This window comes from Mercenaria mercenaria, chromosome 14 (assembly GCF_021730395.1).
Source record: "Mercenaria mercenaria strain notata chromosome 14, MADL_Memer_1, whole genome shotgun sequence".
NCBI lineage: Eukaryota > Metazoa > Mollusca > Bivalvia > Venerida > Veneridae > Mercenaria > Mercenaria mercenaria.
In genome coordinates, this window is record NC_069374.1 from 44,012,023 (window position 1) to 44,026,201 (window position 14,179).

The 14,179-nt window shown below is 37.0% G+C and overlaps 1 protein-coding gene across 2 annotated transcripts; it reads right to left on the minus strand.

Annotated features, from left to right (window-relative positions):
* Nucleotides 1–277: 277 nt before the first annotated feature.
* Nucleotides 278–13,782, minus strand: LOC123527427 (mitochondrial coenzyme A diphosphatase NUDT8-like). Of its 2 annotated transcripts, none has more exons than XM_053523352.1 (4): nucleotides 13,260–13,782; nucleotides 10,580–10,730; nucleotides 6,760–6,837; nucleotides 278–3,233 (listed from the first exon to the last, which is right to left on the minus strand). In XM_053523352.1, the coding sequence occupies exons 1-4, from the start codon at nucleotides 13,643–13,645 to the stop codon at nucleotides 3,018–3,020; spliced, it is 831 nt and encodes a 276-aa protein (XP_053379327.1). In that variant the 5' UTR covers nucleotides 13,646–13,782; the 3' UTR covers nucleotides 278–3,017. The 2 variants fall into 2 exon arrangements, with proteins under 2 accessions (XP_053379327.1, XP_053379328.1); XM_053523353.1 differs by having other exon boundaries at nucleotides 279–3,233; nucleotides 10,598–10,730.
* Nucleotides 13,783–14,179: the final 397 nt, after the last annotated feature.

The window sequence follows — 14,179 nt, forward strand, 5'->3', positions numbered from 1 at the left end:
AGGAAAAAAGCTGACCTAAACATAAAACTTAACCAGGCAACGCCAACGCAGACGCCGACACCGCTCTAGTGATGACAATAACTCATCATTTTTTTTCAAAAAATCAGATTGAGCTAAAAACAAAACTTTGGGCATGATAGGTATACTCCATCTCATGTTGTGGATATCTTGGATGGAAACTGTTGATCAAGTAAAAAGGTTGGTGTGATGACTCACTGATGGCAGCCCCATCTCTATAATTATGCCTCCAGCATTTTAAGCAACTGGGGAGGTATAAAACAACTACAAAAATACCGCTACTGGTAACTGTATTGTCATTGAATGTAAACAAACAATTTGTATGAATAACAGAAAAGTTAATAATTAAATTTTCAACAATTCAACTAAAATTAATTTATAACATTTCGTCACCTCAGTGCAAAAACTCAATAAGTGCTTCTTTATTTAATTACACTTATTGAGTTCCTGCACCAGGGTGACGATTTATGTTCCACACTGTGGTCTAATAGCTTTCCCATCAACTTGATCATCAAAGGGACAAGCTTCTTGAGGTAAGCTATATAGTATAGCTATCATTAAAGGTGATTCATACCCCTTCCTTTGGAACTGTAATCATCTTAATAACATTTATCGTTCAGACATCAAACTATCTTCGTTTTGTTTAATTTTGAGTCTCCTCACAAAGCCCTGAAAATTAATGGCTGCCATTTCATCACTACTGAAAATTGCCGATATTGTCCCATTTTAATCGGAAACAAAAGGGCCTGCATATCTGTACATTTTCCAATTGTATAAACCATGTTTCGTAAATAAATCTCTTAAAATGTACTTATAAAGTTATAGGGCTAAGGACAGAAACACAGGCAAGAATAAGGACAGACATACAGAAAGACATACAAACAGATGAATGGGCAGGTAAATGGGCAAGTAAGTATGGTGCATATTCTCCTTGTGTACAAGGTGTTTGTAATTTCAAAATATATTGCTAGACATACATTTTGTGACTGACTGACTGACTGACTGACTGACAGATATAGAAACTGTCAAAATAAAATGATGTACACATTCTACATTATAATTATTTCTTTTTATCTATCTACCATGGGAAAAACCTTTCGTACCTTTGAAAATATGTGACTTGGACATTCCACATTTTATAATAAATTATATTCTAAAACGAACAACACATTCTCATTTTCATAACATGGAAATATTGTCATCATGCCGACATATTATTTAACATAATACAGACACTGAGAAAGAGTGCTACCATATTTGATCTATTATTTCATATAATGACGTTTCTATGGTGACTGATTTGTGCCATTTTGTTTGTTTGTTTTGGGTTTAACACCGTTTTTCAACAGTATTTCAGTCATATAACGGTGGGCAGTTAACCTAACCAGTGTTCCTGGATTCTGCACCAGTACAAACCTGTTCTCCGCAAGTGACTGCCAACTTCCCCACATGAATCAGAGGTGGAGGACTAATGATTTCAGACACTATGTTGTTTATCAAATAGTCACGGAGAACATACGCCCCGCCCGAGGATCGAACTCACAACCTTCTGCCTTTTGTTATTTCGTTCTATTTGCCCTGCAAATGTTGTCTTTTTACCTTCCAAATTTACATTCATTGGGTGACATTCTGCGTGGTGACATTCAGTGGTGGGGGGGGGGGGGGGGCATAACGACATTTGTCTTTCTGTCACTGCGACAGAACTAAATAAGGAAATGGCATAAATCAGCCACCATACGTTTCAGAATCAAAATGATGTAAAGAGTGGTGTTTCACTTTATTCAAACTTCATTTGAGTGTTAACAAGCTTTTCCTTAGGTTTGATCTGGTGACCTAGTTTTTGACCCCAGATGATCCAGTATCGAATCAATCCAAGATTTTACTGAGGGTAACATTCTGACCAAGTTTATTTATGACTGGACCAAAATTGTGACCTTTGGAGTGTTAACAAGCTTTTCTTTTGATTTGACCTGGTGACCTAGTTTTTGACCCCACATGACCCAATATCAAACTCGTCCAAGATTTTATTGAGGGTAACATTCTGACCAATTTTTATTAAAATTTGGGCCAAAATTCTGAACTCTAGAGTGTTAACAGTCAAATTGTTGACGAAGGACAGATGACGGACAATGGACTCAGGGCCATCACAAAAGCTCACCTTGAAAATTTTCCAATGAAAAAGCTCTTTTGAACTATTTATGATTTCACTGTTTCCATGGCAACTGCTCATGTTTTGAAACAACAACCATAAAGACAATAATTCATCATATTTTGGTCAGTTCTGTGGATAAAAAATAAACAATGTATCAAAATGGAGTCGAGACGTTGGCCTTTAATTAGTGATATTTCTATGTTGATAATCTAATTTGCTTATTCATGAGTATTAAAGAAAATGTTACAAAATGACAAGATTTTGTTAAAATGGCATTTCCGTAGTTTTACATTCTATTTAAACATAGTTATCAGTTTTAATCTGGTTTTAAAGTCTCTCAGTATTTCCTAACCTAGTATTTTGTTACTTGGAAGGCAAATAATATAATTTACTCCACATTAGGTAGTTCATGGGAACATTTCCTATTTTGAAAGTATTGGTCCTGCCAAACAATTTGGTACCTTCTAAAAATGTCTAGGGGATGCATGAAAGAAGTTATAGGAGCCAGATTTTGCAAAAGATATTGCATGTGGACAGACAACAGGCAAACTTATAGAACCCTACATTTTCAACCTGTGGTGGCCTAACATGCTGGATCATTTTAAAGACTATTCAATTTAAGACAGACTTAATATATCTATCATTGTATTAATTAATTTGCTATATATACTTTTTTAAATGGACTGCAGTAGATACTAAATGCTTTAAATGTTCTGTGGCAGCTGGAAGTGTGGAAAAGTGGGTAGACAGTTGGGAGAAAGTGATTCCAGTATAGCACCAAACAATAAAATTAAACTTTGTGGAGGTATAAAAATACTGCTGAACATACTAAATAAGCAAATGTTCATCAACTTTTGTGATTTAGCTTAAAATTATACAGTCCTGGTGCAATAAGATTTAACACTTGATGTATAAAAATTGCAGTGAGTCCCCATATCCTGTGCTCTTCGCCGAGGAAAACAGGTAAGGTATACCCTCTTGTATCTAAGTAGCGCCACTGAGTCATTCTCTGATTGGCTGGATCACACAGTGTCGAGATCTTTCGAACAAAAACCTCCTCAACCTGAAATAAAAGTATTCTATATTAAAAACAATCTTTACCTTATTTATTTGTTGTGTTTGACGCACCGACACAATTATAGGTCATATGGCGACATTCCAGCTTTGATGGTGGAGGAAGACCCCAGGTGCCCCTCCGTGCATTATTTCATCACACATCATGAGCGGGCACCTGGGTAGAACCACCGACCTTCCGTAAGCCAGCTGGATAGCTTCCTCACATGAAGAATTCAACGCCCCAAGTGAGGCTCGAACCCACATCGATGAGGGGCAAGTGATCTGAAGTCAGTGACCTTAACCACTCGGCCATGGAGGCCCCAATCTTTACCTTAAGTAATATGTTAATGAATTATTGTTGAACAAAGTGACTTTTGTCTCTGAGGCTCAAATTAGATGCAAGTACCCATAAGACCACAAAACTGTGGAAGCAGATCGGCATACTGGTCGGGGTTTACTACTGTTACAATGAAAAACTGTTTCATTCTAATATTTTAGCTTAGTGAAAATTTAAGTACCTTTTAAAACAAAAGCTGTTTGTTAACACAAAAGATGACCATGGTCTGTCTCAGGTAACTGGGTATGTAATTTAGTCTTGTGCAAGTAAGTTGTTACCATGTCAATAGGCATTTACTTATTATAAACAATCATGCTAGGAAATCCGATTGCAATAAGCCGAAACATTTCCCACTTAAAGATCATAAACCATTCTAAGTCTTCAGGTCTGACCCCTATAATAATAAGTGACCTACTGTCCATTAAGGCTTTACTGAAAATCAAGTTACCACAGGCAAACTCTCTATGACGTCTAATATTCACTATTTGCATTCTCAAGGTCCATTTAACACTGAACTATGACTTTCTAAACAATTGCAGGTATCCAGCCATAATATGCAACCATCCTATAAGGTTTGACCACTTAAGGCCCAAGCATTCTACAGATCATGATCAGACACTGTTTTCAATCTCAGGTTTAATATGTTATCTATGAAGTACCAGGAACATGTCATTTCTGACACAATGAGAATATGCTATTTCTGACACAAACAATGAGAATATGCTATTTCTGACACAATGAGAATATGCTATTTCTGACACAATGAGAATATGCTATTTCTGACACAATGACAATATGCTATTTCTGACACAATGAGAACACGCTATTTCTGACACAATGAGAATACGCTATTTCTGACACAATGACAATATGCTATTTCTGACACAATGACAATATGCTATTTCTGACACAATGAGAATACGCTATTTCTGACACAATGAGAATATGCTATTTCTGACACAATGACAATATGCTACCTCTTTAGCAACACAAACATGTTCCCACTCCAGAAATGAGAAACTGCTACCTCTCAAGCAGTGAAAATATGTTACCTTTGAAGCAATGAGAATTTTCTACCTCTCAAGCAATGAGAATATGCCACCTGTGAAATATGAGACTATGTTATATACTATGTTATGAAATAAGGTAGTAATGAGATTAAGCTATCTGTGAAGCAATGAGGTAATGTTACCTCTGAAGAAATGAAAATATGTTACTTCTGAAGCAATGAAAATATGTTACCACTGAAGCAATGAAAATATGTTACCTCTGAAGCAATGAAAACTAGAAGGTTCTTTTGTAGAAAAGCGCATGTCTCCCCCAATGCATAGTCGTATAGGCAAGAAGTCAATAGGGGACAGGAGCGAAAGTCAAAGGTTGGCTGCAATAGGGATCATCTACTTGGCATGTTCAATCATCCCACTAAATTTCAACATTTTGGGCCTAGTGGTTCTCAAGTTTAGAAATGGAAACGGTTTTCCATGTTCAGGCCCCTGTGACCTTGACTTTTGATCCAGTGACTCCAAAATCATTAGGGGTCATCTACTCTGCATCTCCAATCATCCTAATAAGTTTCAACATTCTGGGTCAAGTGGTTATGAAGTTACTGACAGGAAAGAATTTTCTATGTTCAGCCCCCTGTGACCTTGGCCTTTGATGGAGTGACCCCAAAAACAATAGGAGTCATCTATTCTGTAAGTCCTATCACCCTATGAAGCTTGAAGGCTCTAGCTCAAATGGATCTCAAGTTATTGACTGGAAATGGATTTCCATGTTCTGTCCACTGTGACCTTGACCTTTAATACAGTGACCCTAAAATCAATAGGGTCATCTACTCCGCATGTCCAATCATCCTATAAAGTTTAAACAGTTTTGATTAAGTGGTTCTGAAGTTATTAATCGGAAATGGTTTTCCATGTTCTGGCCCCTGTGACCTAGACCTTAAACAGAGTGACCCCAAAATCAATAGGGGTCATCTGCTCTGCATGTCCAATCATCCTAATAAGTTTCAACATTCTGGGTCAAGTGGTTTTCAAGTTATTGATTTGAAAGACTTATCTATGTTCAGCCCCCTGTGGCCTTGACCTTTGATGGAGTGACCCCAAAAATAATAGGGGTCATCTACTCTTTTAAGTCCCATAACTCTATGAAGTTTGAAGGTTCTAGGTCAAATGGTTCTCAAGTTATTATTGGAAATGGATTTCTATTTCCTGTCCGTTCTGATATTAACCTTAATAAAGCGACCCCAAAATCATTAGGGGTCATCTATTCTGCATTTCCAATCATCCTATGAAGTTTCAACATTCTGGGTCAAGTTTTTCTCAAGGTATTGATCGGAAATGGTTTCCCATGTTCAGGCCCCTGTGACCTTGACCTTTAACAGAGTGACCCAAAAATCAATAGGGGTCATCTACTCTGCATGACCAATCATCCTATGAAGTTTCAACACTCTATGTCAAGCAGTTCTCAAGTTATTGATTGGAAATGGTTTTCCATGTTCAGGCCCTTGTGACCTTGACCTTTGTTGGAGTGACCCCAAGAACAATAGGGGTCTACTCCATAAGCCCTGCTACCCTAAGAAGTCTGAACTAATAGTTCTCCAGTTATTGATCAGAAATGAAGTGTGACGGACAGATGGACATGGCAAAAACAATATGTCTCCCCCAGAGATATAATATGTTACCTCTGAAGCAATGAGAATATGTTACATCTGAAACTATGGGAATTATGTTACCTCTGAAGCAATGAAAATATGATACCTCTGAAACAATGGAAATATGTTACTTCTGAAGCAATGAAAATATGTTACCTCTGAAGCAATGAAAATATGTTACATCTGAAACTATGGGAATTATGTTACCTCTGAAGCAATGAAAATATGTTACATCTGAAGCAATGAAAATATGATACCTCTGAAACAATGGGAATATATTACCTCTGAAGCAATGAAAACATTTTACCTCAAAAGCAGTAAGAATATGTTACCCCTGAAGCAATGAGAATATGTTACCTTTGAAACAATGGGAATATGTTACCTTTGAAGCAATGAGAAAACAATAAGAATATGTTACCTCTGAAGCAATGAAAACATTTTACCTCAAAAGCAATAAGAATATGTTACCCCTGAAGCAATGAGAATATGTTACCTTTGAAACAATGGGAATATGTTACCTTTGAAGCAATGAGAATATCTTACCTCTGAATGGTTTAAATTCAGCTGCTCTATCTTGATATTGTTACAGTAACCCAGCACTGGCGTAACCCATCCACCGTTCTGAAAATAACATGAGTTATGTGTATGATAATTATGACAGTTATAGCTGGAAGCTTAAACCCCAAGCAGCAAATTCCTGTTGGTAAATGCACAGATCTAGGCCCTGATCCAGAAATATTTGACTGGGGTGGGGGGGGGGGGGGGCACCAGTCTAGAATAAAGGGGCCACTGCCGAGGCGCATAACGCCAAGAACGGGTAGGTACGGGAGTGGGGACTTCTGCACATGTTACGGGGATCAGGGATGTCTCCCCCTGGAAATTTTTGAAATACAGGTATGAAATGGTGGCCTCAGGGGCATTTACTGGGTAATCCCTTCATTTTAGGGGGGTCTGGGGGTTCTCCCCTTCGAAAGTTTTTTAAGTATAGGTATGACATGGTGAGCTCTGGTACATTTTTAGGTCTAAAGTTTTAAGTAATGGAGGAGTTACTCCGCTCTTGATGGGAGTGGGGTCAAGGGGAGCCTCTGCTACGTTTCTGGTTCTAAATTTTGTGAGAATATTATTTTTTTGCCAAAATAGTTGGGTGCGTCTTTGATAAGTATCGGTCACTTCTCAGTCAGCCAACTGGGGGGGAGGTGCCCGAGCCCCCTCGGCCTGGCCCAGGATCCGGGCCTGGGATCTGCTTACAGGCATGAAAATTTTCAGATTGAAATCTTAACTTTAAACTTATATTTGTTTCTAAAAAAGGTCCTTAAATGACCAATCTGATAATATGCATCAGCTTGAGGCTAATTAAGCGCAATATGCAAATACATATGCTTAGCTTTCATGTTAGCCAATATCTTTAGAATTCTAGAGTAACAGGACAAAAATACATAAGAAGTATCAGTACAGCTTTGAATGTTGAGGTCATGATCTGTTTAGGCCTGTTATTTTTCAGGATTTGTACTGATTTCAGGCATTTGGCTGCCATATTTAAATTAAAATTCAATCGATTTTTACCGAGTGAAGCCAGATCTATGGATTTTAAACAAAACATTTATGCTGACTTTGTAGTTCTTGAGAAAGATTTTATGTGTGTTTACTTCAAACAACAAGGTAAGCCACTACTTTAACATATGAATTATGTACCTGAGGTTTCACAAAAAAAGATCTTAATAAATCGGTATAAGAACAAGAGCTATTTAAGATGTTCACATACATGCTCCTCCCTCCCCCAACCCCAAACACACTCCACCCACATTAACCTAAGATGCTGTGTTAGAATTTACCCTGCCATCTTGAACTTCGACCCAAAATGCAACAGGGGCCATCTAATGACAACATCAGTCTTTGACCTTTTATCTGCCTGTTAGTCCAAATCTTCTCAAACAATTGATTATACAGAGCAATTTTCTGCCTTATCATCACTGTGATTTTGACCTTTTACAAAATCTACCACAGGCAACCATCCAATGAAGTCTGATAGCTATTGGCCAATGTTTTCCCAATTTAATAGATACAGTAAAAAATTCAGTCGCAAAGACACTATTAACTTAAGTTTGACTTACTGACCCAAATCAAAAATGGCCAACCACTGAATACAGGCAGCCATACTATTACATTTTAAAGCCATAGGCCTAAACTAATTCTAGTTACAACTGTATTGAGCAGAAACCAGATTTAGTATCAAAATCACTGTGACCTTGACCACTGACATACTGACCCTTAATCCAAAGGGGTCATCTATGACCACTAACAATCATCCTATGAATTTTTAAGGTGACAGTTCCAAACATATCTCAGTTATTCTGCCAAAACATTTTCAATCTTTACCTCACTGTGACCATGACCTTTGACCCCTTGATCAAGAAGAATCATATACTGACTCCAGGTAATCATCCTACATGTAGAATGAAGTTTGAAGTGTTTTCTAGTTAATGAGTAAAAGTAATTTTCAGCCTAGAGATCAATGTGGCCTTTAACTTTCAAAACCAATGACCATAAACAATCATCCTACAAAGTCTAGCAACCAAAGGCTCAGACCTTCTTCAGTTATTAAGCAGAATCTGCTTCAGCTGTGACCTCGAAATAATATGGGTCATCTGCTAACCTGTAGGCATTCATTTTTGAAGCTAATGGTCATATGCTAAAATATTTTCCAGTTATTGATCAAAACCTGTTTTAAGTCTTGAAGTCAATGTGAAATTGACCTTTGACCCATAAAACAAGTGAGGTCCTCTACTGGCAACAAACAATCATCCTATAAAGTTTGGGCCCCAAAGGTCTAGGTCTTATAATTAGAAACCAAATAGTCTACAGACAGACAGGTGGACTGCAATGAACTTAAACAATATACCTCTTCTTTAAGAAGTGGGACATATAAATACCAGCATCGGTGTCAAGTTTATTACCTTTTCACAATTTGAATTGGCTGCCTGTGTGATTTAATGTCCTATTCTTGTTCACAGCTGAGTTGAAACATGTATTTAAATACATTTATCATTATTTACATGGTGTTTGATTTCAAAGTTTCAAACTGACAACAAATAACCAATGTAAAATATTAACTTTGTTCATCATTTCAAAAAAGCCTCAGATTCTTTCCTCCTTTGGGAGGACTGCAGATTTTACAAAAACAAATATGAACCAATGGATGGATTGCCTTGATGCATAATAATGCCATAAATTTAACCGTTAGCCTGCTGACGGTGAGTGATTTTGCCTTTGCGACCAGTGCAATCCATGCAGGCTGATCATGGTCTGCACTGTTCTCTATTCAGCCAGTAAATTTTCACTGAACAGTGAATAATCAATGGTACTGCCCAGATTGAATGATAGACCAGTCCATTTTAGAAATTTAGCAGGGTAAAGGTTAACAAGAGCTCGTAGAACACGAAATGCCCCCCTTGATGCATTCAGTAACTGCACCAGGAACAGAAGTTATCTGGTCACTGCGCACTTGACGTTTTATGTACTGACCTCAAAGCAATAATTATGGGCTATTTACCAGTTATAAGTGGCCTCCATATCAAATGTGATCTTAGACCAAAGCATTTTCTAGTTATTTGGCAAAAATATATTACTGTTCTGGGTCAATGTGGCCTTGAATTTTGACCTACTGAACTCAAAATCAATAGGAACTGGACCCTATCAATGTTCATGATCCTAGGACCGAGTGTCCTACAGTTATCATACGGAAACCGTTGACCTGTTCTGGGTCAAATGAGCTTGACCTTTGACCTACTGACCTCAAAATCAATATGGTTAATCTGCTGGTCATGATTAACCTCCCTATTAGGTTTTTTGATCCCAGGCCCAAGTGTTTTTAAGTTCCAAGTGTTCTCAAGTTATAGTCCAGACACCTTTTTAACTATTCTGGGTCCCTGTGACTTTGACTTTTGACCTACTGGTCTCAAAATCAAAAGGGGTCATCTGCTGGTCATGACCAACCTCCCTATCAACGTTCATGATCCTAGGCCCAAGCATTCTCAAGTAATCATCCAGAAACCGATTGATCAACTTTCTTGATCCTAGACTCAAGCATTCTTTAGTTATCATCCGGAATCGTTTAAGTGTTCCAGGTCACTGTGACCTTGACCTTTGATTTATTGACCTCAAAATCAATAGGGGTCATCTGCTGGTTTTGACCAACCTCCCTATCAACTTTCATGATCCTATGCCCAAGCATTCCCAAGTAATCATCCAGAAACCAATTGACCTACATTCTGGTCGCCATATCAACTGACAGACATCTGCAAAACAATATACCCCTCCTTCTTCAAAGGGGGGCATAATAAAACTCATATGTGAAGCAGTGTACATTTCTACCAAGTTGTACCCTAGATGGTGATGGTGGAATAGTTCCCCAGACATCAACACAATCTTCAGGCAGACCTATCTCTTCAAATGTTTCTCTTAGTGCTGTATGAATGAGATCTCTGTCACTAGGGTCTTTCATCCCTCCTGGAAAACTGAAAATTAAATGTGAAATAATAAATCTATAAGACAGAAGATCTCCAAATAAATTCCTAGTAAATAAACAAAGATGCCGACAGAGCTTTGAAACTAAGTAAGAGCTGTCTGAGGAACAATCAACTTTTCAAAAGCCTGTCAACAAGAGCTGTCTGTAAGACAGCGCGCTGCACTATTCGGCGATTGTACAGTAAAATGAATATATGTCTCAATAAGAGACCTCTACTTTAAAAGGAAGATAAACCAAGGGGCATAATTCTGTCAAGAACACAAATTAGAGTTATTGGGATTGTTACCACACATGCAGATGATGATGGTAAAGATATATTTTGGATATATTGTGAGTTTCAAGTCATTATCTTATATAGTACAAAAGTTATATCCAGAAAATAAAGTTTGTCAAAAAAATTAAAGTATGAAAGGGGCATAATTTGGTCAAAAATACAAATCAGAGTTATGGGGATTGTTACCACACTTGCAGATGATGATGATAAAGAAACATTTTAAGTTTCAAGTCTTTATCTTATGTTGCACTAAAGTTATATCCAGAAAGCTAAGACTGCCAAAAAACTTTAAGTATGAAATGGGCATAATTCTGTCAAAAATACAATTAGAGTTATGGAGAATGTAACCACACAGATGATGATTACAAAGAAATATTTTTAATTTCAAGTTACATAAGATTGACTATAAATGAAGGTTTCAAAAAAATTTAACACGAAATATAATTCCAAGTATAACACCTTGATGACCTTGACCTTAAATATAATGGGTCCAGCCCCTGCACATACTTTGTTTGTACGCTGGACAATGTTTATGTGAAGTTACAGTAAGATATAAGCAATAGTAACAAAGATATGACAGAAAAACAAAGGTGGCCAAAAAACTTTAACCAAGAAAGCTCACGCCGAGGCAGACACAGACGCTGAAGCCGGGGCGAGTAGAATAGCCCCCCTATTCTCCGCATAGTGGAGCTAAAAAGGTTACATGAATCAAAGAGCTATAAAAATAAAAATAGCTGTGTATTTATACCTCTTTGTATGAATGGATAAAATAACATAAAAATAAATTAATACCACAAAAGTGGCAAAGATTTTGCTTAACAGAAGAAAGAGTCATGGATATCAACTTACACATAAAGTCTGAATAAAAAAGTACAAAGTGGAAGAAGAATGTGGCACAATTATTTTGTAAAAAGTAACCAACTAACAAACAAAAAGTTAACTTAAACATTGCTAAGTGGAAAAAAAAAGATAATTATTTTGTTAAAAAGCAAAGCAAGGTTATGAAACTTTCACAATGTAAGTCAAAACATGACAGTGACTGAAGAATTGTGTGAACTTTCAATTCAATCTGACGGTATTACTATAGTTGAGATGCCAGCTTAATTAATTACAAACAAAAACATAACCATGCAGTATAGAGATGCAAAGGCTGACAACAGGGTGAGTGCAATAGCTTTGCCTATTCTTCAGTTACTTTGCCAAATAAAAGGGGACCAATTTACATTTTGTAAGGCCTAATGTGATAAAAGGTTGCAAGTCCCGCTGCACTATTATTAGAGTGGTGGAACCTATGCTCGCGGTATTTTGTACATATATTATCATTTTTAGAAGCAAGAAAAAATTATCATTTCGATTTGCTTATACAAAAACATAAAGTTATCCTCCTTTTATCGAAACATGTTGCCGATGTGCGTCATCACGCGACTTAGTCGTCTCGTGAGCTATCAACACGGCATACGTGAAAAGGTGTAAAATCACCCTGCTGGCGGTATGTTATATCTATTAAACTAAAGGCGAAAAAAAATTCAGCAGGCTAACAATGAACAAACAAGCATATGCGAATATAATATTTAGAACATTACTCCTTTATTATGTGAAGAACAAAAGAAATAAGGATAAAATTTTGTATGTGCCTTTATGTGTATATTTCCCTTACAAAAATGGAGTCACTATTAGAACAAAGCTTAAAAACGTATAATAATGTTATATAAAAACAAAATGTTCAAGTATTAATGATTCGAACAATGACAGTGATTAATTCACTAATGTTTCCTACACTTCTTTTGTGTGTAGGAAAATTACTCCTCCTTACATCTCAGAAAGAGCCATTTGGACTTTGTCAAAATACTAAGATCAACATCGAACTTTTCATGGTTCGACAGGCACTCGTAGTGTAGCCAAGCATCACATTCATCACATCTTGCTCTTAAATGTATCTTATATCTGAATGTAATGTATGATTTCTAAAAATCTGACTTTAGTTGGGTGATTTTTACATATTTGTCCGAGATTTATGCGACGGATACAAATTGCATAAAATGTATTGGCTGCTGTATAAGTCACGTGAGCGGCACGCGCGGCTATCGCTACGTTTGTTGTAATTGCATTTTACCACTGGTCGGTGTTTAACATAGCATGATGAAATATTTTTATCTGTGCTTCTGCAGAGAGCGTATTTATCGAAATACCGCGAGCATAGGAATACCGCGAGCATAGGTTCCACCACTCTATGTCAGTATGTACCTTATTTCACCTCTGTGATTTTTTAAGTATCTTGACCGCATCATGAACAATAAAGCTGGTTCTCCTTCTATGTGACACATCGGTACAAGAACAGCTGCTTCCCTGCCCTTTTTCATAAGCTTTTCTGGTCTATATAGGGGTTTGGCATCCTTCATTTTAGCAACTACTTTTTCTCTGTTGTAATCACTGAAAATATTGTCCAGCCTAACTGTAGCATCACGGTCATTACTCGAGGTAGATAATTTTCTCCACGTGAATAAAATATTCTGTCTCAACAAAACAGTATGGCAATTAGTCAGCGAGGAAGATATTCGTGAAAAGCGCAGTACATTCAACATCATCAGATCATTTCTTAGACAAATGTGTCTGTCCGAAATCAAGGTCATTCAAAAATATGTAATAAGAGACTTAGAAAGGAAAATTATGTGAACAAAACTCTTTAGTTCAGCTGAACTTTAAAACTAAATTATGCAACATAACTTCATCTATAAAATTCTGAGTATAATTTCATCTTTCACATAGATCTGTTGTTGTTGTTGTTGTTGTTCTAGTTCGCTATCGTGGAGGCAGTAAACAGTTTTGAGCTGTTAGTGTCGAATTGGCCGGGGTGAAATTTACAAATAAGAGGCAATTTACGGAATGAAGTGCATATTTGAACTTCTAAATAATAATAATTGCTAGAATTGAAGTTTCAGCGGCTAGAATTGAGTTTCACTTATTTAAAAAAAATCAGTTGAGTAGCCTTGATCTTGATAGTATGACGTAATGACTTGCAGGAGCGTATACATGCTTCCTCTGAGCTAGCTTAAAGTGGGGTTGTCATTTTAGCAGGGGCCTCAGGAAAACTGGAACAGTGAAAAAACGGTACGGATGGCACATATATTTGAGCTTATTTTCAGATTTTACAGTGTTACTGGAGT

Coding starts and splice junctions, on each gene's coding strand:
- LOC123527427 (XM_053523352.1), bottom strand. CDS start 13,645: ATGACCTTGATTTCGGACAGACACATTTGTCTAAGAAATGATCTGATG. Junction 6,838..10,579: donor GGGTACAACTTGGTAGAAAT/GTACACTGCTTC, acceptor TGTTATTTTCAG/AACGGTGGATGGGTTACGCC. Junction 3,234..6,759: donor TGAATTTAAACCATTCAGAG/GTAAGATATTCT, acceptor CTTTTATTTCAG/GTTGAGGAGGTTTTTGTTCG.